Below are 25,183 nucleotides of genomic sequence, written 5' to 3' on the forward strand. Positions count from 1 at the left end.
GTGTGACTGCGACACTACCTGCTGCACCACCATGCCGCCCAATATATATTTGTACTAGAATAAAATTTGTAATTTTCTGTCAGTGCTGTAAACTGAACTGGCTTGAAATGAATGATAATGTATGTTTGTTTCCAGATTTGATGTGCATAAGTAAAACTGACTTGCAACAATAAGCCATAAGCCTCTTCCATGTTTCTGTAGCACTGCTCACACGGCCAGTCTTAGCACAGGAGATAAACAGAAATAATGCTCTAGTGATAGCTTTACTTTTTAAAATGTCATTAAACAATGACTTTCCCGCTCTTAAGAACAGTTTACAAACAAACAAATTTCACGTACACAGTTCCTCACTGTAAGGGCTCTGTTTGCCCGCTCCACCTCCATCCTATCACCAATAATCAGCTATTTCTGTGAAATCTATGACACAACAGTGGACACTGGACTGGTCACGAGCAGCAGAGTTTACAGAGAAGGGTGTATTACTGATTCTCCGCTTGCTTTAATTCTGAAAGATGATTAAACAAACAAATGGAGCAGTGTGTGGTTTAGATTTGTAAATTCCATGAATACAAACTGGACAAAACCTGAGTGAAGCATAGACACCTCATACTGCTTTTCCTAAAGTAAATGTGATTTTGCGGCTGTTTATTTGATTTCTTTTCTCATAAATCACTGTGAAATGAAAGTAGTGAATGTTAACTCTAAAAAGAGTCTGGGAGAAGGGGTCAACTCTAGGCAAGCACCAGTGAGAGCTGAAATATTAAAAGAGAATAAACATGAAAGGATGGTTTAAAGTTGCTCTGTAGCTGTGGTGTTGTCTTCAAGTTGACCCCAGAAAACCCAGAGTCACAAAATGAAAGCAGAAACACTGTAATAACAGGGCATTATAATGAAAGTGTATGAAAATGATTGAGAGTGGGGCATTAACTGCAGTGAATGGTGGTAAAAAGTATGGGGAAGAATGCTGTCATTATGCCTTGCTGAACATGGAAATAGATTTGGCATGAACTGGGCATGAATCCTAACACAGCATTAGACTACACCTGGTTAAAATTGTTGAGTAAAGTGTCTCTGGAGAAGAGCATTTATCTCCTGACCTCACCTGTGGGCAGCTGTGTTGGCTGAACTCTCTGCTATTTTGGGGCTTTGGATCCATTTGGTCTCATCCACTACAGTGCGGGCATGTGGCAGCCGGCCCACGTCCTTTATGGTCATTAACATGTGGTGTGACGTCTTGAGGATCTGGACAGCATCATCATGGGCGATGCAGCGGAAACTACGTCCATTCACATCCAGAATCTGATCTCCAACCTGGAGAGAGAGAGAGAGAGAGATGGTGGGATGAGTATTACAGTATGTTACAGTACATTTGGTATAGTAACAAGTTATAATAGTATAATAGCAAGGTGCTCGGTCCAGGGTGTGTTCTTGCTTGGTAGGATTCTGGATAAGGTCTGGACCCACCACAAAACATGAATGAAAAAATTTACAGATTAATAATGAGCAGATGAGATCACCTCATAACATATTCATAACATCAAATACAATGTATAAAATCTTATTGATGGACAGAAAGAAAAACAAACAAACATATCTAATATCAGAAAGTAATCCCATACAATATGGCCAGAGCTCTTTATGATGACTCAATACAGATGACATCTGAGCACACGCACCACTGAGTGAAAGGAGGAGAGCGGGAGAGCGAGAGAGAGAGAGAGAGAGAGAGAGAGAGAGAGAGAGCGAGAGAGCGAGAGAGACAGAGCGAGAGAGAGAGAGAGAGAGAGAGAGAGGGAGTGAGAGAGAGAGAGAGAGAGAGAGAGAGAGAGAGAGAGAGAGAGGGAGAGAGAGAGAGGGAGAGAGAGCGAGAGAGAGAGGGAGAGAGAGGGAGAATGCAAAGGCGGAGAATAAATGCGAAAGGTAATGAGAAAGCAATAGAGGGAATAAAGAAGAATCCCAGGAGAGAAATGTATAAAGAGAAACAGATCAGAAATAAATTTTCCTCTATTTTATGCTCTTTTAATTACAGTTATCCAACTTCAGAGCAGGTAACGGTTTTCCAAACTCTTTATTTGTGATAATATTCTCAAACTTTGCAGCCCAAGCTCTGGCAATTTAAATGTAGCATTATTTGTCACATCAATAAAGCAATAAATCACACTGAAAAAAAAGAGAGAGAGAGAGAGAGAGAGAGAGAGAGAGAGAGGAAAACAGCTGAGACAGCATTCCTGCTGGATTATCCAATCACAAGCCCAAACAAATGAGCCCAATCTCAGGCTTAATGAAACACAAGCTGCTAAAACTGCAGAACACCGGAGATGTGCTGAAAATCAATGTAACAAGCAGCATTCGTGAAAACGCTCCGTAGCCAATCACACACAGTACACAGCAATCTGCAGCAAAGCCATTGTTCTGTGATGGCTGCAGATGGCTTTGCTGCTAAGGAAAAATATCAGCTTTTCAGGCTTCATTTACTGATAAGGTTTAGGCTTAAAGAAGCAATATGACATTTTCAGCACCAAAAAGTAGCAAACAGTATTAATTAATGTGATCATTTATTATTTAAAGAATTTTGCTATTATGTAAAGAAATCGGAATATAGTCTCTTAATAAATCATTTTATGCTCAATAGAGTGAGTCCTCCACACGGGGATGGCCATATTTGAATCTCGGATATATCCAGGCCACTAGGTGTCAGTACAATCACAAATTCACAACATGAAGAAAAAAATAATCATCAGAGGATAATTCATAATTTAAAAATATAAGACATTCCTGATGGTGCCTTGGGTTTTTCTAAAGGGGGCATGATATGCATTTGTCTTGCACTTTTCCCTCTTATGTTTGTGATTGTGTGGTCTATGTTGTTATTACAAACCCAGAGGCATATTAACCACAGTGTTACTTTATCTTTACTTTTATTAACACTCGTAATCATCAACTGGGGACTGAAAAGATTTATTAATGCTTGCCATTCTTCTGATATACAAGTCTTCATCTGCAGAACTGTGCAAGGCCTTTGTTGGGATATTTTGCATATTTTTCAATAGAAAACCAAGCTGGACAGCAGGACGGCCAGTCAAGCACCCACACTCTAATTATGCAACCATGCTATTGTAACACACATGGCTTGGTGATGCCCTGTTGAAATATGTGTGTGTGTGTCCACAAAAAAAATAAAAAAGTCAGTCAGTTGGCAGCACATGGTGCTCTAAAATGTGTAAATATTTTTCATTACTGTCCCAGTTTTCAGAATTGAGAATTGTAGAAAAAACATCGTAACAAAATTTTCATAACCATTTTCAAATCTCTCTTTTTCCTTTAGAATTTTTATTTACTGGGCCTTTAATGGGCAGCAGAGTGGTTCTGCATGTAGTGTCACTGCCAGACAGATTCAGGGGATTCAGGGTTCTGGATTTGACCCTCACCTCAGGTCACTGAGTCCAGTGACGTGGTCAGAACGGTTCACCAGTGCGAGAGCTCTCATTATTGGTGCGCACGTGAATAAATCAGACATTTTCCCTTGCTGGAAGGGTAGAAAAACTAGGCTCCTACAGGTCCAGAAAATGTGGTAAAAAAGCGTGACTGAATGAGCCATGGCAACCTGAGTGGCAGTGAACTACCAAATAAGAAGCTAACTTCAGGCTCATGCGTTACATATTGTGTAACTACAGCAGTATTTAAGCTGGAACGTGAAAAGCCTGTACTCTCAATCCACCAGACACCACACAGCAGTGAGCAAAGCAGAAATTTACCTAACAAAGGGAGTTAGAGAAGTGAAAGCAGCCTTTCCCAGTACGCCATCCCACCACATCAGCAGGGAGAGGAGTCACTGACCTGGGACAGCGCTTCTAGGAGAATAACTGTTTCAGAAGAAGTGTTGGAAAAAAGCCAGTCCAGCATTGATTCTTCTCTTCTCTTTGTCTTTGTTAGAGGCTATTTTTGCTGAGGAATGTATTTGTTGCTCAGTGGAGGAATATGTTGACGGTTGTGCAGTCCTGAATGTTTACAATTGACATTTGTCATTCCTTTACATTGAAATGAACCATTTGCTGCTATATAAATGTGTAAAATCTCAGCTGTCCTCAGGTGTGAGTGTATGACTGGGTGAGTGGATACAACTGAGTGTATGAGTGAGTGTAAAACACCCCATGATGCCATGTCTGCACACGATGATTCCGGGGAGGCTCTGGTCCCACCTCAACCCTGATCAGGATGAAGCTGGTATAGATGAATGAATGAATAAATGAATACATGGATTAATTAATTGTCCTTTAAGACATGCATGCAACAGACATTTGTTGTGATTGTCCGTCTTGTCTTCAGCCTCATTCAAGGGTGGAATACTCCAGGGTGAATGGGTGGAGCTAAACTTCTCTAGGCAGAATTGAGGTATGAAAATGTGTTGTATTTTGTGACATCACAATAATGCTAAATTAAAAATAAGCTGAATTAACAGTGGAGTGAAGGGCAAGTGACAGATGAGTCAGAGACAAAGTGGCTGTGATATTTTGCAACAGCAGGAAGTGGACAGCCTCTCTTTCATTCCTCTCTTTATTCTTCTCAATAGAAGAGGAAGAGTTGAAATTAGTTGTCAATGGGTGAATGTTCCCTCCCCATGTGTGTGTCAATGCACTCATACAGAGGAACACACTGAGAGATCTATAACTCACTGTTATATAGAACAGACAGAATATGAGAGAGGGAGACAGGCAAAGAAAGCAAGAAAGATAGAAAGAGTGAAAGAGGGTGATCCTAGATGTTGAAAGATGACTCGCTGACGTAAGGAATAAGAGCTTTCATCTTTTTTTCAACCTCTCCACTCTTTCATCATATCCCTGCTCACTTTTTATACACCCCTCTCCATCTCAACAGCCCATTACTCTTAGGCTAATTACCCCACCCCTTCTACTGTTCACTTATACATCCAGCAAACCATCCACATTCACAAGCATATGTTCAGCCCCGACCCTCAGGGACCTACCCAATGGAAAAGGTGTGTAGAGCAGATCTGGGGCAGTTTGATCACATTTGAAAACAAAGGGTTGGAAAGCCAGTTATCTGCCCCTTATAAAAGCACAATACACAGTACTGCTGATAATCTGCGATACAGCTCAGTATTTCATACTTACATTCACATTCATGGTAGGCCCAGAGGCAATCTGGAATCTTTGGGTGGAACAACACCTTGGCGCCAATTACACACACTGTAAACAATTTCACACAGCCAAACCACCCAGTGAAAGGAACTCACACAGGTATACTGAGAACACACCGTGACCCAAAGAGGGGGTCAAACCCAGGACACAAAGACCCTGGAGCTGCTGTACCACTGTACAGCATGATACAATTTAATATAACAATGTTTTTCAAAGAATATCACAGTAACTGGTGAATTTTAAAGGACCAATATAACGAAAAACAAATCTGTTCCAAAACATTTCTTATTAAATGAAGGGTACGCTAACATTTTCATTTTAACATTCATTTTCTGTGCCGTTCTAACAGTGAGTAACAGAAACCAGGGCCACAACCGTGGTGTGATACAAGTGTCAACAGCTGAACACTCACCCCCACAACAACAATCCATTGATTCACTGACTCCACTTTTATACATCATCAGAGATTTGGCAAAGCACTCTGATTATTACTCACCTGGTTATTTCTGACACTTTTAATTCATACGGTACATTAAAGGTTCGTTTATATATCATTCTTTCATTCATGAATTCATTCCCCTTCTGTATTCACAAGGGACAATCCATCATGGAGCATCAAACACTCACCCAGTCACTCACACATGAAAACAATTTCATACACCTCACAGACAGTGGCCTAGAGCAAGGACTGAACACAGGACCCCCAGGACCCTGGAGCTGTGCGGAAGCTACACCACATTGAGCTGCACTGAGCTCCAATATAAATACTGCACACTCTAATGATGTGTATGTGAAATAATGCATGATGTTTGTAAAATTGTGGAAAATAATCCCCTTAGATTTCCGCCCCATTGTCCTTCTGTAGAAAATGAATTGAAGAAAAGGGAAGTCACTTTAACTTCATAACAGTCTCTACTCTTCTGAAAAGCCTTTACACACACACAATTTTGGAACATTTCTGTGAAGGCTTGAGTGTAAATCAGCATTTGAGCATTAATGAGGTCAGGCATTCATTCATTCATGTATCCAGTTGAGGGTCGTGGTGGGTCCATGGCGGGTCCATGGCCTACCCATAATCACTGGGTGCAAGGCGGGAACACACCCTGGAAGGGGCGCCAGTCCTTCACACGGCGACACACACATTCACTCACACCTATGGACACTGTTGAGTAGCCAATCGACCTACCAACATGTGTTGTGTGTTTTTGGACCATGGGAGGAACCCAGAGCACCCAGAGGAAACCCACGTGGACAAGGAGAGAACACACTAAACTCCTCACAGTCACCAAGAGCGGGACTCAAACCCTCAAACTCCAGGACCCTGGAGCTGTGTGACTGTGACTCTACCTGCTGTGCCACCGTGCCGCCCCGAAGTTTCTTGATAAGAAAAACACTCCAGCTCATCTCAAAAGTACGGAATGGTGCTCCATCACTCCAAAGAATGCAGTTCCTCATTCTCCACAACGCAATACTGCTTTTTTGACAAATAAAAAAATGAATAAATAAATCAACCAAGTCATTTAACTGGAAATAAAAGCAGGGTTAAACAGTAATATTGGTAAAGAGGTATAACGATATATCGATCAGCCATTGCACACAGCTGGCTCATTGTTCTATTTTAAGAACTCAACTTTCTGGCTCTCTGTGCTATCTCCAGGTGGTCAGAAATGGAACGGTCAGAAAGGACACAGAGAAAGAAAAACAGATCATTATACTACAGACGTGCATCTCTCTCTCTCTCTCTCTCTCTCTCTCTCTCTCACACACACACACACACACACACACACACACACACACAAACACACAAACACACAAACACACACTTGTCTGAGCTTTTCAGTCTTACATCCATCATGGCTGAAATCAGTCTAGATGAATCAGGCCCAGAATGATATATGTGTCTAATACCAGCACCAGGTTTGTGTGTGTGTGTGTGTGTGTTTTGGAGGGGTGTGGGAGGTGGAGGGTTTGATGTTAATAAGGACTACCACAGACACTCACAGATGGGTTGGCCTCTAAAGCCTCTCAGTCAAGGTGAGTTCCACAGAGGCCTGAGACCTGTAGGAAATGACTGAAATGGGTGAAGCATGAAATCTCAGATTAATTTGCCATGATGAGATTCAGTGTTGAATTTTCCATCTCAACTTTTTTTTTCTTTTGACAGCAATGGTATGTATTTTTATTTTAGTATATATTCACTAAGAGACTGTACACACGCCATTTAGACACTTTTTTTTCATTCATTCATTGTAACCACTTATTCATTTCAGGGTCACGGTGAGTCTGGAGCCTACAGAATCACTGGGTGCAAGGCAGGAACACACCCAGGAGGAGGCACCAGTCTTCCACAGGGCGACACACACTCACACATTCACTCACACACTCTTTGAGTCGCCAATCCACCTACCAACGTGTGTTTTTGGACCGTGGGAGGAAACCAGAGCACAGTAGACTGTTGTGGTAAAGAGGGAGCTGAGCCCAAAAAAAATAACCTCCATATTACAGGTCAGTCTACATACGCACACTCATCTTGTGGTCATGAGTATGGGGTAATGATCGAGAGAATGAGATCACTAGGACACTGAGAGGAGCCTGTTGAGGTGGTTAGGCGTCTGTAAAGGATACCCCTTGAACACCTTCCGCAGGAGGCAAGCCATACACAGCCTACCAGAAGGAAACCCCGGAATAACCTCAAGGCTCACCTGAAGGATTATATCTCCTGACTGATCTGAGGACAATTGGGCACCCCCAGGCAGAGCTAGATGTATTGCAGGGGACAGATATGCCTGAGCTTCTATACCCGTTCCCCCTGCCACCGCAGTACTGAAATGGTCTAAGCGTAAAATAAAATGAGATGAGATGAGTTGAGAAGTTGTCAACACACTTTTTTGCCATATGGCGTGTGTACAGATGGTTAAAACAAAAACATATTGTACAATATGTCTCCAGCATCTACCCACAACTTTGACCACACAAACAAATGTCTTTCACAGTGGCTCACGCAGCACAGAGCACTGACTGAGCATCACTCGTAATTCAACACATTCAGTTCTAGGAAAAATAAATCACTGGAGTCTGTACATTATGTGCAGGTTCTTTGAACTCAAAAACTGAGATTTCTACTGACTCAAAAGAAAAAAAATATCCACCTTCACATTCCCAGCGTTTTAATGATGCTACCAGTGTTTGATGCAATTGAAGACTGATCTTGCATCACCTGATAGTTCTTTATTGTGCCGTGAAATGGTGGAGTGTTTTTCTAGCGTGCTCTGATTGGTGGAGTGGAGGGCGGAGGGTCTTGTGATCTGGCCGAAATGTTCACTCACCCACAGAGAGGGCAGGGATGCTCTAAAATGTACAGTAACCACAGAGACATGAGCCTAGACCACACACCACTTTATCATCTCGCTACTAGATATTTTATACATCATTAGACTGAAGAGATCTGAGTCACGACACGAATCAGTGACTTTTGTCATTTGAATGTGGAGTCGTCAGGCATCAGCCAAACACTTCTATGTCTCTGTCTTGTTTTCTGTATTTCTCTTCATGTGCTTTGTATGTTTTCTTTCTTGCTTCTCACTAATCACACATTCATTCATGTGACTCTCCCAGGTGTTCCTGATTTGTTATCATTTATAAGTGGTTTGCCTGATTATATCGTTGCTTATTTTTAATGGTTTATGTGTTGCTTCTAAGTCTTAGTCTTTATCTTTTATGTATCTTTTCCTCTGTAGTGTTGTTTCTCTGCTTTCTAGTTCTGCTTACTTTGCATACAGTTTATCCTTCTTGTTCTTTTGTGTTAGTCTTTTGTAGTTGTAGCTTTGTGAGTTTTGTCTCCATTTCTAGTGTTTCCTTTAACGTCCTAGTGTACTTTCTTTTTTTGTGCACACTCTTAAAACTAAAGGTGCTACAAGAGGTTGAACTACACTAAGAAGAACCACTTTTGATTCTATAAAGAAGCTTTTTGCTGAGATGTTTAAATAGGTAAAGAACCTTACGATTGAGTGATGGATTTTTAAACCTTTAAAAGGTTCTTCACACTCACACATCGTGTCAAGACTGGCCTCTGTGTGATTCTATATTTCCCATTCGTTTGTTAAGTGTGAAGCCACGTGTGATTTAGCCATTTCTGTGTCCAATCGCGCCTTTGGTCCCATCTCCTACATTCATGAAATGAAATGGCATGCGTTTATGGTTTGAATAAAACTGAATATCTCAAACAATGATGTCATCTTGGTTCAGGGGTTCATTGAAAGGGATAAATTAAACGTAAAATGAAGCAAACATGTCTTTGGCAGCACTGTTTGCACATTCACAGCTCATTCTGATCTGCCGTGTGGACTGACTGAGCTCTGCCTCTGGGAGACAGAGCTGCTGCAGCTCAGACTCCGCGAGCCAATGAACTTCGGGAGAGAGAGCACTGTCTCCCACGGCTCTGCCTTTGGGAGCTGAGGAACCACGGGGGGAGAGATGTGTCTCCTGCAGCTCTGTCTCTGGGAGCCAAGAAACTGCAAAGACAGAGTCATGTCTCCCATTGCTACATCTCTGGAAGTACAGGAGCCATGGTCAGTCCCAGTGTTCTAACCAGTTATCGATTATCTAATATGAAGTAGCAAGGGTTTGTAAAGAAAGGAGCTAGATTTGGTGCTGGTCATTTTTTTCTTCATTTAAATTCACTAGAAGGTCTGAAAAGCCACTAAATCTAACTTGGCTTTACCGAGCAGCGGTTTGGACCCAGACGTGATGTTTCACAAGGTCGATATGTCACAAGCTAACATGCGGATTTATTCTTCTCAGGTCTTTGTCCCTAGCCACACCCCTTTCTCTCATATGACTCACCCTGCTCGACGTCTCTTTGCCACGCCCCTTCCCCTATGTGACTTTTCCAGGTGTTCCTTGTTTGTGAAGCTTTATGAACCTTGTCTCCTGTCTGAGTGTTGTGGGTCATTCATGTTTTGTGGTTCTTGGGATTGTTTGGTCTCTTTGGTCCCTTGTGGTAATATTGGTTTGTTCTCTGCTGTTTGATTTCCTATGTCTGTGTTTCCAAATTAGCCACCCCCTCCACACCCCCCCACCCCACTCCACCCCATGTTCCTCTGTTTATATCTCTAGGGTGTTAATGGCTTTCAGTACTTCCTCCACCTCATCTCTCCCCATACATGATAGAACCTATGAACAATTCAGATGAGAATTCAAACCAAGTCATGAATCACTGAGATGTGAATTCAAGCTGCCATGATTCATTGACATCAGTCCAATCTGAGTCATGAGGTGAAATGAATCCAAGTCAAGAAAAGAGTCATAAAATGTAAAAGTCTGAACTGTGAATGATGAGATTTGGAGATGGATTAGAGTCACATGACAGTGACTTGAAAACTTGAATCTCAACCAGAATCCTCTGCCAGCCTTAATGTTGTAACAGTGAGAAATATTAAATGTGTATTAACATTTCAATTATTTTACACTCATGGCTCATAGAAATACGAGCATTTTTGTTTAAGACAAAAAATTTTGATGAAAAGCTACTGTTGTGTCCTGTTATGTAAAAACACCCCCCTTCAAATATTTGCTTTCTAAAACTGTAGAACCACTGGAAACAACATAAATGCAGTCAGCAGCTAATGCACATTTTTAACTGAAGTGAAAGTTTGTAAAATTTTGGAAATCTAAACGTTAATATACTTTTCCTTGCCGGTTTATAAAATATTTACACCTGCAAATAATGGGCTAACTATACTACACACTCACACACACACACGCAAAAGAGTGAAGTCTATTATTGGTCACATCTCTTTCAGTGCTGTATTATAATTTTACCCTGCACTGTACTTGGTCATGGATCTGCATTTAAACATTTACATATATGTACATTTGCATGCATGTGAGTACAGGTCTAACTAACTGCACTGCAGAAATAAACATGTTTGTTATATATTTCTTCCACTGCAACAGTCTTTTAGTGCTGTATATTCACTGCAGTGATGATGTGAGGGTAGTACATTTGCATATGGAAACACATTCATGAACATGTAATTTACTCATGTGCAGCTAGACACGTCTAGGGTTACGGTTAGGTTTCAGCTAAGTAAGAGACTTCAGCTCAGTGTTTTAGAGCAGGAAATCAAAGAAATATTATGATTTTAAACAAGCAACTATTTTATTATAGATATATATTTAAGCTCTGTCCTGTAGGGGGCCATGTATTTATTGCTTGGTGACAAACTCCAACTATTGAAAAGCTGATGTGTGGTGCGAATTAAGGTGAATGCTGCATGTTGGTGGTGTTTATGGCAGCCAAATGATTTAAAGTGCTTTGAGTGTCCAGAAAAGTGCTCCATAAATGTTAATATTATTCATTAAACATTCATCATTAGCAGAGATGCTATATATATATATAAGGCATGTTTTATGGTTGGGTGTCAATGTGGGAAATAAAGCCAGTAGGTACACTGTCTTCAAAGTAAATGTGAATATACTTGCGTGTGTATACGTACAAATATACACATGTAACTGTGATATATTTATGGCTGTTGATAAGGAAAGTCTGAGTTAGCATAATAGTTTCAATGGGTGACCAATTTGGAACCAATTTAAACATTTTAGAGGTGGTAGGAATACAAAAGAAGAAGTACTTTGTCTTTGAAATGCCAGAGGTTGATAATTCTGCAGATGCATGCAGTGAGAAAGTTAAAAAAGCTTCATACTGTTTTGAGGTTGACTGTGATAGAGATGGTTTCAGGCCTCTCTGCTGCTTGGAACCCCTTTCAATGGACCTACAAAGCAGCGATCAAACGTCTCCTCTCCTCATCCCTGCTCACACTCCAAGAGCTGCGTTCCGCTGCATTAAGACCAATCTCGGGCTCTCAGAATTGCCCAGTGATGGTTAGTGACAAAAAAAATATCCTAAACAACAACAAAACCAAAAAATCAACAGCAGCCAGAAAAAAAGAGTATGGAGCCTTTCATTAATATTTTCACTTCTGCACAAAGGCTCAGAGAATACTGATGCTTGCTTCCAGACCTGAGAGATGTGTCTCTGCATTAGCAAGAGGAAGAGTTAAATATTTAGTTGTATTCTCTCCTCTCAGAGGAAGTCACCATAAGACATCTTCTAGATCTAAAACATGAACTTTAAGAGAAGAAAGAAGGAATTGAGAGGTTCTCGTGACAACCACAATTTAGAGAATGGGGCAGAGAGACGAGAGAGAGAGAGAGAGAGAGAGAGAGAGAGAGAGAGAGAGAAAGAGAGAGAGAGAGAGGAGACTACAAGGTTGAGATAGAAAAGAGTAGAGGGAAATATGCGAGAAGGAGAGGAGAGAATGTGTGCAACAGATAGAAATAGAGGGGAAAAAAACATGATAACTCAGACGGGGCCAAAGATGAGAGTGAGCCAAACAGAAAATGAGTAAAAGAAAGAAAGAGAGAGATTAGGAGACAGTGGTTGTTTGTAAGAGAGTAGGGGTGTGTTTGTTGTTCCGTCTCCTTGATCCAGACCAAACAAGAAAATTATGCACTGTTACATATTTTTTCTGATTTGCTTAGTGTTCACACGGATACATTTTCAGAACTGAACCAATCAAATTACAATATGTTAAGAAGAAAAAAAAAACAAGACTCATGACTCATGTTTGACGTATATTTTGCTATTTTGAAACCAGTTATCGGAAAAGTGCTCCACACTGGGCTTAATGCACTTTCTGGGCTTGTGTGTGTGGTGGTATTTTTACCAACTGGAAAATAGCAAGAGATGGTAAAATAGATAAAGGAGTCAAAACAGCACCAGAAATTCCTCCACTGCAGAAACTAAAGAAGGTACGCTGCTGTTTTCAGCAGATTCTCTTCTCTTGTGGCTCGTTTATTTTGATATCATGTGACTTCAGGTGCTGGGTTTGGTCTGTTTTGATGCCTTTGATTTGTTTTGTGTTTGACTTGGAAAAAAATACACAGCCGTATTCATTTGGAAATGGACCGACACCATCTCAATGTGCTTGCTTTTTCTTTAGTGAGCCCCAGAGTTTAGCAAAAGCATTTACTTACTCTAATGAACTGCACTGACAGAGCAATCACAGCAGTGCTCATTTTAATCAAACCAAAGTTGACAATATTAACACACACCAAGATTATAGGGGTAAAAAAGGAAAGAAAGAAAGAGAGAAGGGAGAAGGGAATGGGAAAAAGTATATAAAGAAAGAGAGAAAGTGAGAGATTATGAGAGAGAGAAAAAGGAAAAAGATAACATGAGAAAATGAGAGAGAGATAGAGAGAGATGGAGAATGTATGAGAGAATGTATGGAGAGTCCCTTGGCCTCTCTGTTGTTTGACATCTAATGAACTCATTACTCCATCCTACAGATCTGCCCACAGAAACACAGACGCACACAGAGCAGAAAACAAACAGCTTCCAATAGTCCACAAGGCCAAGCAGAAGCACAGAGTTACATCAGCCTTTAGATCAGTCAAATCTGAACCTTCTCTCTCAGTCAGCACTCGCAAGGTCCAGGAAGCAGGCTTTGGTCAGCGATGCACCACAGCTGGGCAGTCGAGAGCTCTCCTTACCTCACTCTGATCATAATCAGGAGCCAAATTATCTTGCACTTTCAATCCGAGGCCTTTAGTGACAAAATGCGATAGTTTGACTGTGTTTAGCATTTGTGTCTAGCAGCTTCATTCATAATCCAGTTCAGGGTCGCGGTGGGTCCGGAGCCTACCCGGTATCTAAATATCTTTTTACTATTATGTATTTTTAATATTATGTAGTGTTCCTGGTCTTAAATTGTCCCAGTTCTTACAGTAGAGCATTAGGGTTAGGTTTAGGGCTGTCTTTGTTTAGTTTATATTTAAAAAACTGTCAAAGCTAATTTACTAACCACTGTTTTTTTGCTTTTATTCGCTTTTTACACATTGTCAGATGTTACCCTATAGTTCTCATTTGTGTTTGTAATTAAAGGGTTAAAACCCATGCGTCAGTTTCCTCACAGGCCAGTTCTGGATTTAGCATTTTGTTTTTCTTACTCCACCCCCAGGCCAGTGCTCCATCACATGATATACTGACACAGTGAATTTAATAAAGCACATCAAATGAGCCTAAAACATATGCCAGCGCTGGCATGCCATCTGCTATTAGCCGATCGTGTTAGTCCGAAACCAATGAGTTCTCTTCCTCGTCTGACGTGGACGCATGCCAAGTGAAGCCAATAACAAGAGAGCGTCTACGTCAGCATCACTTTGCGTGGCATTCAGAGCCAAAATGTAGATTATGAATATGGGAGTGAATAGAAATAGCTGCAGCTGCACCAAGTGGGTGCACTAAGAGCCAGAATCAAATCTGTGCTCTACAGTAAAAAAGCTCCGTCAGAGAATAGAGCAGCAAAGGAACCAACAGCTCCTCTCAAAAAACCAAGCAGTCTTCATGCTTCAGCTCAAGGTCAATACACCACACAAAACTGATTAGTCTCCATCCACTTAGAGCCACGGCGATATGAGTGTACTGTAGATTGACAGAGCACTTTAAGCTTTTGGCATTTACCTTTAAACCTCCGTACTCTGCAGCAGAGCCTCTGTCCACTCCAGTGATGTAGATGCCCAGGGCATATTCTGCTCCCCCACGGATCATCAAGCCCAGCGGACGCCCATCATCCAGAGAGATGTTGACCTGCAACAGCAATAGTTCGGTCAATTTTAAAACCTTCCAGATATAAAGTATTTTTAATATAACAGCAATTGTTCTCAAACAGCTGAAATTTTATTTGTCAATAACTATAAACAATGAAACTGTACAACTGCATATACACAGCACACACACACAGAGCAGCGAGCCCATTCCCCAGGAATCATTTGGGGGTGTGGGGATGGGGGGCGGGATAGGTGCCTTAGCCATGGATATTGAGGGAGGATACAGCTCTAGTCCTTCATAATGTTCCACCCCCAGTGTTCTTGCCATTTGAGGTGAAACCAGCGACATTCTGGTCCCAATCTACTTCTCTAAAAATAAGGCCACGGGCATAAATATGGAGTCAGTTCCCTTTGCAGTGAAAAGTCAGCAAAATGTTGACAACTTTTACGCACTGTGCACCTGCCACTTTTAGGCTGAGTCGCTGTGGTTCCTAATGCTTCCACTTGTCTGTAATACTACCACTCACAGTTGATCTTGGAATATCTAGGAGGAAAATATTTCACCAATTGATTTTTTTTTTGCAACAGTGACATACTACTAAAGCAACACACACCGGTTTAGTTTTGGGTAATGACTCATTCTTTCAGAAATGCCAGACTGCATGAATATGTGCTTGATCTTCAACACCTGTGGCAATGGGACTGAATGAATTCAATGATTGTTGGTCTGTCCCATTACTTTGCTCATATTATGTAGCATAAATACACACATTCTTTTAATATTTTTGCAGTGTATTTAGTTTTCTGTGGATTTATAGTGTTGATTTGAGTAGTTGTCTAAAAACAAGGGATTTAAATATAAAAAAAAAATAGTTTTAGTGAAAAAATACCAATCAAATTGATATAAATTATGGATGTTACTCAATATCGGTACCGAAAAGTATAGTGGTAACATCTCGGGCAAAAACCACCCATTTAAATATAACAGAAACTTTATAGATCATCATCCATGAAAGTAGCATCTCACCACCCAAACAGTAAACATAAACATTTTAAGATTCATGCGAGGTGCCTGTATGATGAATGGTTATAGATTGGACTGGCTCAGACAGGGAATAAATCAGACAGTGGTGACAGACAAAAAAGGGTTGCGGGCAAATGGAGCCAACACAGAATGTGGACTCATATCAGCCGGCTCCCTCTGGGCAAACACAACACATCCCACACCTCAGTGAATTAGCTCTCCTGCTAGTCTCTTCAAATGCCTGCTCCCTGACAGGCTACATCACTGTCCCCTTCAATTATAACTGTCTCAATTCATATGAAGACCTGGAGAAATGCCTTCTTGTAGAAAAACGTTCGTGACTGGGTTCCCTGATGTCCTGATGCTCAGAGTTGGTAGTGTGTGTTTATGTTTGGAGGATCTGAGTTGTGTTTGCTAGTTTATGTAGAAGGGCTTAAAGCAAGAGCTTGGTGAAGAATACATTTACATGTGTTTGATTCACATTGCTTTGCTTCTCTTGATTGACACTGGAGCTGTGAGGCCAACAAAGCAACAAGGCTAAAGTGTCTAACAAGTAATAGAATGTAAAGTCAAACCAACAGTCAATGTGCAGAATGCAGACATCAGTCACTTCCAGAAAACCATGCTGAGTTGTTCAGTAAGCACTAATTGACTTGCTTGTGCAAAGTCTTACTCTGAAAGCCATTTTACTATTTTAAAAAATGTTCATCCAGATTTAGAAACCACAAGCAAAATTATATCAATTTACTGAAAAATGTGATGTGGTTTGAGGCAAATAATAACTGAATTTACAATGTGCAAACTGCTTGCTTATCATACACTTCAAATAATGTGCAAAGAAAAACAAGAATTTCCAAAATATCAACATCAATATGTTTTCAAAGGAAAAAATCTTCTTAAGTTTCAATGGAAGTCAATCTAAAAAATTTTATTCCACGTACGTTTGGACATTTCTATTGGTCCATTCATCATGAAATTTGTTCACAGTATAATATAATGTAAAGGAGAGCTGTTGTGTTCAAATGTTGTAAATTAAAAGTCCACCAAAACGAAAATACGTGTTTTTCACTGGATGGCAAAAAAATATTTCCTTTATTCTCAACAGCACACACTGTCTTTTAAACATGTCTTGGGGGGGTTACATTATAGTATACTTGATGAATTCTCTTATTTAGATTGTATTTATTTTATGTCAATGTGAATTGGAAATCAAAAGCTTTATTTTCAAAACTTCAAAACTGTCAACAGCATTTTAATACTTTATTTAAGTGTGGTCTTTTAAACTGGGAAAATCTAGTTAAATGTTCAAACTTTGTACTGGTCTTTAAAATGTGTAATGGTTTAGCACCTTTAATGCTAGAAAATTGTGTGTAAAAAATTTTGTGTCACAAATAAATCGAAGAAGTCCACAAAATGTAACTGCACTATACCATTACGAAAAAGTGTCATGACATGACTAGAACTCTCTTTCAGCTGAAGTAGAAAGACTTAAACTTATTATTCTATATTTAATATATTATTATATAATTGTATATATTTTTTGGCCTCTCAACTAAATACTATATATTACATAAATGGTTATTGTCAGCATCTTATATCATAATTATTGTATTTTATGTAACGTGTGTTGTTTTATGGATTATTCATTGTCTGTCAGAGTGAAACACAAAAACCAGCTCAAGGGCTGCAGATGAAAATTAGTCATTTGGTTATATCTGGCACATTCACATAATGAATGTGAGATTTGATTAAAACAGGCAAAATGTCTGTGGATCCCTGCTTCTTCATTTGTTCTGAAATGAAGGGTATGAGTCTCTTCCCCCTGTTGAGGGACTTTACACCTCTAGCCAGTGCTTGGCCCTGAACATTGTCATCTCACAAGAAGATCTCAACAAATGGGAACATATTTGCATACAATAAGCATCACAGATATTTGTAGCATTGGTGTGTTATGCTTTTTAATAATTGTGAGTTAGGCATTAGGCAAGCTCCTGTTTACTGCTGTAGCTGTCTCGTCAAATCCACACAAACTCACTCCAGAGGAACTACTACAAAAACAGCTGTGTATATTCCATAAAATCCAGTCACATTTCAGAGCATACACTTGGGCTTAGACTAATGGTTCGGGCTAGGTTTTGTCTTATGCTTATGTTTAGGTTAAGAGGCAGGTTTAAGGCTGATTCATCATTCTTGGTAGCCATTAGAAATTCACATATACAACCAAGGATGGACTATATTCCGTACACAGGGAAAGAAAGTGTCATATTGTTGGTTAATATACTGCTTACTCATGTAATGTACACGCATGCTGGCCACGCACTCACCCTCCTTTCTGCCCCCTGATGTGGTGCACGTCTCTGGCTGTCAGACTGTCTTCCTCCTCCATTGACATGCTCTACAAGGTCAGGGGGTGGGGAGATGCTACGGCCCTGGGGGTCCACCCATGTGTACACATGATTGGTCACATAGCCACCAGGGATCCGACCCATCGAACACACCGTCATGGAGAGCTTCTTAGAGCCTTTCAGCACCTGCATAAAAAGAGAAAGAAGACTAAGGGAAGTGATAAGGTAAAGAACCAATACAAATGCTGTGTAATGTACTTAAATGGTAATTATATGGCTGGTCTGTATGGATTTCTTCTAAAACCAAGGGTGTTATTGGGGAGATTGTTTCCCTTTTCCTCTGAGAAGACTTGAAACTAGGCTTTGGAACACTTCCACTCCTAAACATTAGTGAGGTCAAGTCGTGATGTTGAGTAGATTTGGATCACATACGCCACTCCAACACATCCCAAATGTATGGGATGGAACTTTTTTCCACCAGTGAGCGTAACTCCTCAACCACCAAATGCTGAGGGGCTATATACCAATCTTGCTGGCATTTGGAACTCGCCATTATGAACTTAAGCTCATGCACAGCTGCTCCAGAGCATGGTGACTGTTTAAGTCTCTCTGTACATCTTTATATTATATTGCGGAATTCATTTTGGAAAACTGAAAAATGTGAAGAAATAAAATCAAGTGCAGCAAACGGCAGGAATAAAAGAAGGGCATTTGCAAAGTGTGTGATTAGTGAAGTTCTACTTTTACTGCACATTTGGAGATAAATTCTCACTGTTTATGCACACATCATAAATCACAGCATTTAATGGGCACATTCATTACATCCATCGGGAGGCACGCAAACAAAGTCAGCCAGATAAATAACTGCCAGTCTTCATTCAGCTTTAATTTCAATAAACGTTTATAATCACGATTGGCTCAAACAGACCCTCACACTGGAGGACACAGTGACTCCTTCCATGCGTCTCAATCACACCTGCTTTTTCATTCTCAGGTTTTACAACTGGATTTACTTCCTTTTCAATTCAAATCAGGGGTTTTGTGTTGCAGATGTCCACTGTTGATGAACACAATGGCACACTGAGTAACAGTTTATCATCAGTGAATTTTTTAGGTTGTTAACTGCCTACTCTGAAAACAAAATGGAGGATGGAGGAAAGCAGTGCCTATGTATAGGGTGGGCAATTTATATGGATACATCTTAATAAAATCACATCATTGATTTTCTTGTGAAATTCACAATAAGTTTGATGCGTCACATGACCCTCTTCCCATTGAAAAAACAAAAGTTGAATCCAAAATGGCTGACATCAAAATGGCTGCCATGGTCACCACACATCTTGAAAAGTTTCCCCCCTCCCCTCCCATATACTAATGTGCCACAAACAGGAAGTTAATATCACCAACCATTCCCATTTTATTAAGGTGTATCCATATAAATGGCCCACCCTGTAATATAGTATCACTATAACTTTAGGAAGAAGGGTTAAAATACTCATTCCCTTGTGGTATTCTCATTCCCTTTAGCCACCAGTGTTTTGGAAGGAGTAAAATAAAATAATCCATTACAAATCACTTAGTACTTTAAAGAGTAAACATCATGTAAAATACTCATCACTAACCCATCCAGGGTTCTGATCATGCAGCCAGTTGTACATCCTAAAGGTGTAAATGGATAGTGCTGTTCAAATAGCCAGAACCAGAGTCTCATACAGCTCATAGAGCTGATATAAAATAAAGCTTACAGAGCTGCTCCTCTGGCCTGGTGAGGCTTAAATTCCTTTTCTTTAGCAAGGGATATCTATCAGTTTCGCTCCGGCATGATTAGATGCTTTAGCAATCTGCTCTCTCATTTACTCTGCATTCACAGCATTCTTAATCCAAGCTGTGCAGTCAGCTGTTGCAGGCAACATTCACAGGAATAAACTAAGGACAGACACAGGTAATATATGTACATATGATTTAAATGCATTGTACCTGATGAATTCAGTGTTGTGTAGCCTTGGTAGCAGTTGCTACAAAACCTGTGGCGCACTGAAAAGTCCATTTCTAACATCCCACCATTGTTATGGGTACATACCAAAGCTTACAGTCCTACCTATTTCACAAAGAGTTGTGTCTGCTGACTAACAAGACAGGTCATTTGGTCTGTAAGTCTATAAAAAGCTACTTTTGACCTCTTTCTGGACTATTGGGCACAGGGAAAAGCTTTGTGTCCTGGCCATTCTGCTGGCTGAGCTACATTTATCCCTGGAAAACCATCTGCAGCCATCCATCTTCTATTGTATATGATAGCTTCACAGAGTGAGGAGTTGTTTCTGCAACACTGGTAATACAGACATCTCCCAAAGCACAGTGGATGAAGTTAACAGCTGTCTAACACCTAACACGCTTGGGTTTTTTTTTTTGGTTTGGTTTTTTGTGAAGATTGGATCACTCAAGCTTGTATTGACTTAGACAGAGGTGGGGAGGGGGGGAGTGGAGAGAAGAGAGAGAGGAGCTGAAAGAGCCCTGTGACACAGAGCTATCCATCCATGTATCAGTAGCTTTACTGCTAAAAAAGCTACAGGAACACTCTGGAATCTCTTGTTACTCCTGTTACCATGCCTGCCTCGCATTGACTTTGACACTGAAGAAAGCTGCCAGAAGCACTCTGTGAAATAATTTATCCAGGGAGAGCCCAGCATCCTCCAGATCACAGAGGTGTTTGATCCTGGCCCAGACATTTACATGAATGGACGGGTTGTGGGAGTAGGTCTTATGACAGATTTTATCAAAAAAATCATGTAAATACAAACAGACACTGAAACACACCCTGACACAATGTCATAGCCTAATTTTATGATGGTGATTCTTCAGATTCTTCTGGTGCATTATCTAGCTTTAGCTTTCGCTATGCACAAGTCTGCAAAATGAATGTAGGTATATTTATGCTGTTTCACCAAAACATTGCATCTCATCAGAATATCATCTCGTCAGACGTGCATGACCAGTGGGTCAAAAAAGACTCAAATTCACTCTAACTTGTATCAACTGACATTGTTATATTAGTCAGAGAGCAACACCAGTGCAATAACAATACAGTAGTTAATCTTGTGCTGGTAGCAGCCCCACCCGAAATTATGCCACGGAAAATAGCAGAAATTAAGCTAGAACCATTTAATTGTAAAGAGCCTAAGCTAAAAGTCCCCTGCTGTTGCTTTTAAAGACTGTTTTTTAGCTTCTCCTGTAAAGTCACATTTCTGATGTTAAGCACCTCATGGAACTGGCTTATAACTCATTCACTTACGCACTCACTTCCTAACTCACCTACATGTACTCATACATTCACTCCACACATGGCAATATTTCTCCATGTCCCTACAAACTCCAATATAGGGACTGCTATTGGTGCTATTGAGATTCTCAAGTTGTTCATTTGATACCAGTATGATAAAATACCAACAAGTTCTTAAGGTCATCCAGCTTGTCCCTACACTCTTTTGCCAATGAACTGTTTCATTCTGATCAGGGTCACCGTGGGTCCAAAGCCCACCTGGAACCAACTTTTTGGCCTGTGGACACCAGAGCTGTGTGGCAGTGACATTACATGCCACTGTGCCACCCTTGCAGTGCTAGAGTTAAATTAAGAACTATAATTAATAGATTGTTTTTTCTTTTTAACTGTGGCAAACATACTGTCACTTTCACTGTTGATGGTTAAATTTAATTCCTTTGGAATTAACAGGATGCAGCATGTTCACCGCTGAAGCAATGAAAGACGTTTCAAATCATGTCTACAACATCAGTCAAGCATGGATGGAGGAGGATCCGTTTGGGGATGTATAACATCTGTTGTTGTTGTTGTTGTTTAAATACAACTTGAAATGCCCAAAGAAATCATTTGAATAGCTAATTGGTTAACTGAATTTAATTCTACAGCATTATATATATATAATATGCTTAAAGTTGTAAAGTGTTCCTCACAGTGCACATGAACAATGATAATTTCTGCATCTGGGACTGTATCAGAGACTGGGTCATTTCCATAAATAAATTCCATATCCCATGTGTAAATACCCCTCTCCTTGGGTAAATACCAAGTTATAACCTGGGCAGAATGCCTTATGGACTGGACTGGATTATAAATTTCCACAGAAACAACTAGTTACACGACTGAAACTGAACTCAGCTGTAAATTCCTGGATGCTGTGTCTATTCTTGTATCAGGAATGTAGAACGGTGTTATTCGTGTCTCGGTTTAATATCATTCGTGGATCACTCCTGAACAAAGGCAGGCAGCAAAAGCTAAAAATAAACCACACTCCTGCAGAAAACACAGGCCCACATGTGTAGAACCACAGTGGACCACTAGAATAACCACGGTCATGTAACGCAGCACACCACATCACACCCCACACTGTGCAGGAGCATAAGAATAAATCTATATAAAGCACTGAGATTGTGTAACATACACAAGCACAGGCTGCCCACTGAGAGAATGAATACACACAGAACTGTGGAGAGACAGATGATTCACTTAGTTCAATTCAGAGAGTGAGAGAGAGAGAGAGAGAGAGAGAGAGAGAGAGAGAGAGAGAGAGAGAGAGAGAGAGAGAGAAGAGAAAGAGATTTATTAAAAAGCTCAGATTTTCAGGATTGGTAGTCCCCCTGTGGACAAAACAGCCAGAGCAAGCTGTCATTTCATCCAGCTGCTATCCATTGATTTTAGCTTTACACGGCGCCAAAGAAACAGCAGTAGACAAAATGACTGAGAAATGACAGGAAGGCTGGTGAGAACGAGACAGAGATATTGTGACAGGACTTCATGGAAAAAACCCCTCGGTTGTCTCAAAAACTGAGGGGAAACCTGACGTTTCCCTGCTTGGACACAGTGAACTTGCCCCATCCTCAAATATGACATGTACAGTGTACAGTTCCCAACAAACAGGCTGCTAAATGGCATCTCAACTAAAGTCATATTTTCACAAAGAAAAGAAAAATTACACAAATTAATTGTATCATCAAATAAAAGTGAACAAAACTGTTGGGACAAAAACTGTAGTAACCATCTCAAAGCCTGAATCTTTCTTGTTTATAAACCGACACCACCAGCTGCTACAGCACCTGAACACCAGAACATGCAAGCTAAGCAGATTTGGGCCTTGTCAATAGGTGGAAGGGAGACCTCAAAGGAAGTCTTGAGTAGTAACTGGCGGGGCCAAAAGGGGTCTGTGTGGATCCCAATGCTCAACACAGTTTGAGGCCAGAGTGTGAAGATTTATGCATCCTTCTCATATAATGCTCACTGATATAGATTTCCATTAATTGTTAATTTGCTTGAGTTCAAAACTAAAGAAGCACACTTTGAAGTCCAGCTATGTTTTGGTTGACTAAGTACATTTGAGATAAATAGGAAAATCCTGTATTTTCCCCAAAAGCACACGACCATACAATGCAGCAAGTAGGATCCACAAGCCATTATTTTTATGAATTTGTAGTGCATTATGTCAGACAGGGAGCTACTTTGCTCCCAGCCTCAGTGACAGAGCACTCATCTCTCTCCCAGCCAGAGCAGAGGCAGTTCAAAGCTCCACGGACATGGTGTGATGGATGGGGACACAGCCGGAGCGGTGCAGTCTCTCAGGCTTCTCATGACTCTGTCTGCTCCCTGACTGCTCCAGTCATGCTGACTGAATCCCTGCAGATGAGGTGCCAGGGCCACTGGAGGACAGCAATGAATTACTCAAGTTTAGAAATGGCAGGAGTGCTGCTAATTGCTAACATGAGAGGTCTAATGTAGAACTAGGTAGAACCAGGGCCTTGTTACTTGTTTGATTTAATGTTACATGAGATGTGCTACATGTACAAAAATATACCAGATAACTACTGGTGAAATGCTAATCTATTTAGTGGACAAATTATTACAGCTCCTTCAATAAATGCTGGTCAGTAGTTGCTAGCTTTTAAAGAAACATTAGATAGTATTTTTACCTTTAATTATGATGTTTCATTTATCTGTAATAGGCAGAATAATTCTGTTGTTGCTACTCCATGCTCAGCACTGCAGAAACTGCACTATGTGACTTTTGGAGGAAGATCGTATACCACCCCTTCCCTTCTTTAAGCTTGTCAATCTACATAATCTTAGAGTCCACTATATCGTCACTGAAATACCTAAAAAAACTGCTCTAAGTCTCCATTTTCCCCAAAACCTGTGTTCCATCTTTGTCATTCTTACAACAACATGCTATGCTCCCTCGTATTCCCTTTCATGGGAAATGTTCACATGCCAAAGCTGCAACCTTAATTCCTCAATATGAAAAATACTAAAATAGCATTAATGCTAATAATATGAGAAAATCAACCCTCTAATTTTATCTAATGTAGTCACTGCTAATTCCACCTGTGAGCTAGATCTCCCCCAGTCACACAGTTTGACTTGAATGGAAAGATGCAGGCTGTGAAACCAGCCACCAATTCTTTTTGAACTGCTGTTAGCACAAAGTCACTAGACAGTGTAACTAGACAACTTACAGGAGTTTTTTTATGCAAACACACAGATGCTTGTTGTCTACCACTGAGCTGAGTATTGGGAAGGGAGGAGGGACATCTTCTCCATCCAGAGAGAGTAAGGCCAGTGGTGAGATCCCGGCCTCAGAATGCAGATGCATCACTAGAAATCCAGTATCCAGAAAGTCAGTACTATTTTTTACATGTTTATTTGAACACAGCAGCTGTCTTTTATATTGTCTGAACATATCATGGTGAATGAATATATGTTTTCATTTGACAGTGACGATACGCAAGTCCCTAGTAAGTGTAATAAGCGGAGCCTTCCCTGAGTAAAGGTATGATTTTGACTATTCCTACTTTTCCTCAATGCCATTCTGCAAATTCACACCATCACTTTATGGATGGATAAAATAAGAGGAAACATTATGACTGAAAAAAGGGCAGGAAACTCTAAGAACTTGGGCTGGAGTTCTGGACAGTTTCTGCTCTGAGATGCAGACATGGTGATGAGCAAAGGACAAACTTTGTCACAGTAAAGAGATGGC

General features: G+C 40.5%; 1 protein-coding gene across 1 annotated transcript in view; it reads right to left on the reverse strand.

Annotated features, from left to right (window-relative positions):
• LOC136679718 (whirlin-like) overlaps positions 1 to 25,183 on the reverse strand; it is an 88,377-nt gene that overhangs the window by 37,911 nt on the left and 25,283 nt on the right. The window contains exons 2-4 of the mRNA XM_066658384.1: positions 18,123 to 18,329; positions 14,689 to 14,814; positions 1,103 to 1,311 (exon numbers count right to left, since the gene is read on the reverse strand). Of these exons, the coding sequence (XP_066514481.1) occupies positions 1,103 to 1,311; positions 14,689 to 14,814; positions 18,123 to 18,329 (542 nt within the window). The remainder of the gene's footprint in view (positions 1 to 1,102; positions 1,312 to 14,688; positions 14,815 to 18,122; positions 18,330 to 25,183) is intronic.

The sequence above is a fragment of the Hoplias malabaricus genome, chromosome Y (assembly GCF_029633855.1).
Source record: "Hoplias malabaricus isolate fHopMal1 chromosome Y, fHopMal1.hap1, whole genome shotgun sequence".
Lineage (NCBI taxonomy): Eukaryota > Metazoa > Chordata > Actinopteri > Characiformes > Erythrinidae > Hoplias > Hoplias malabaricus.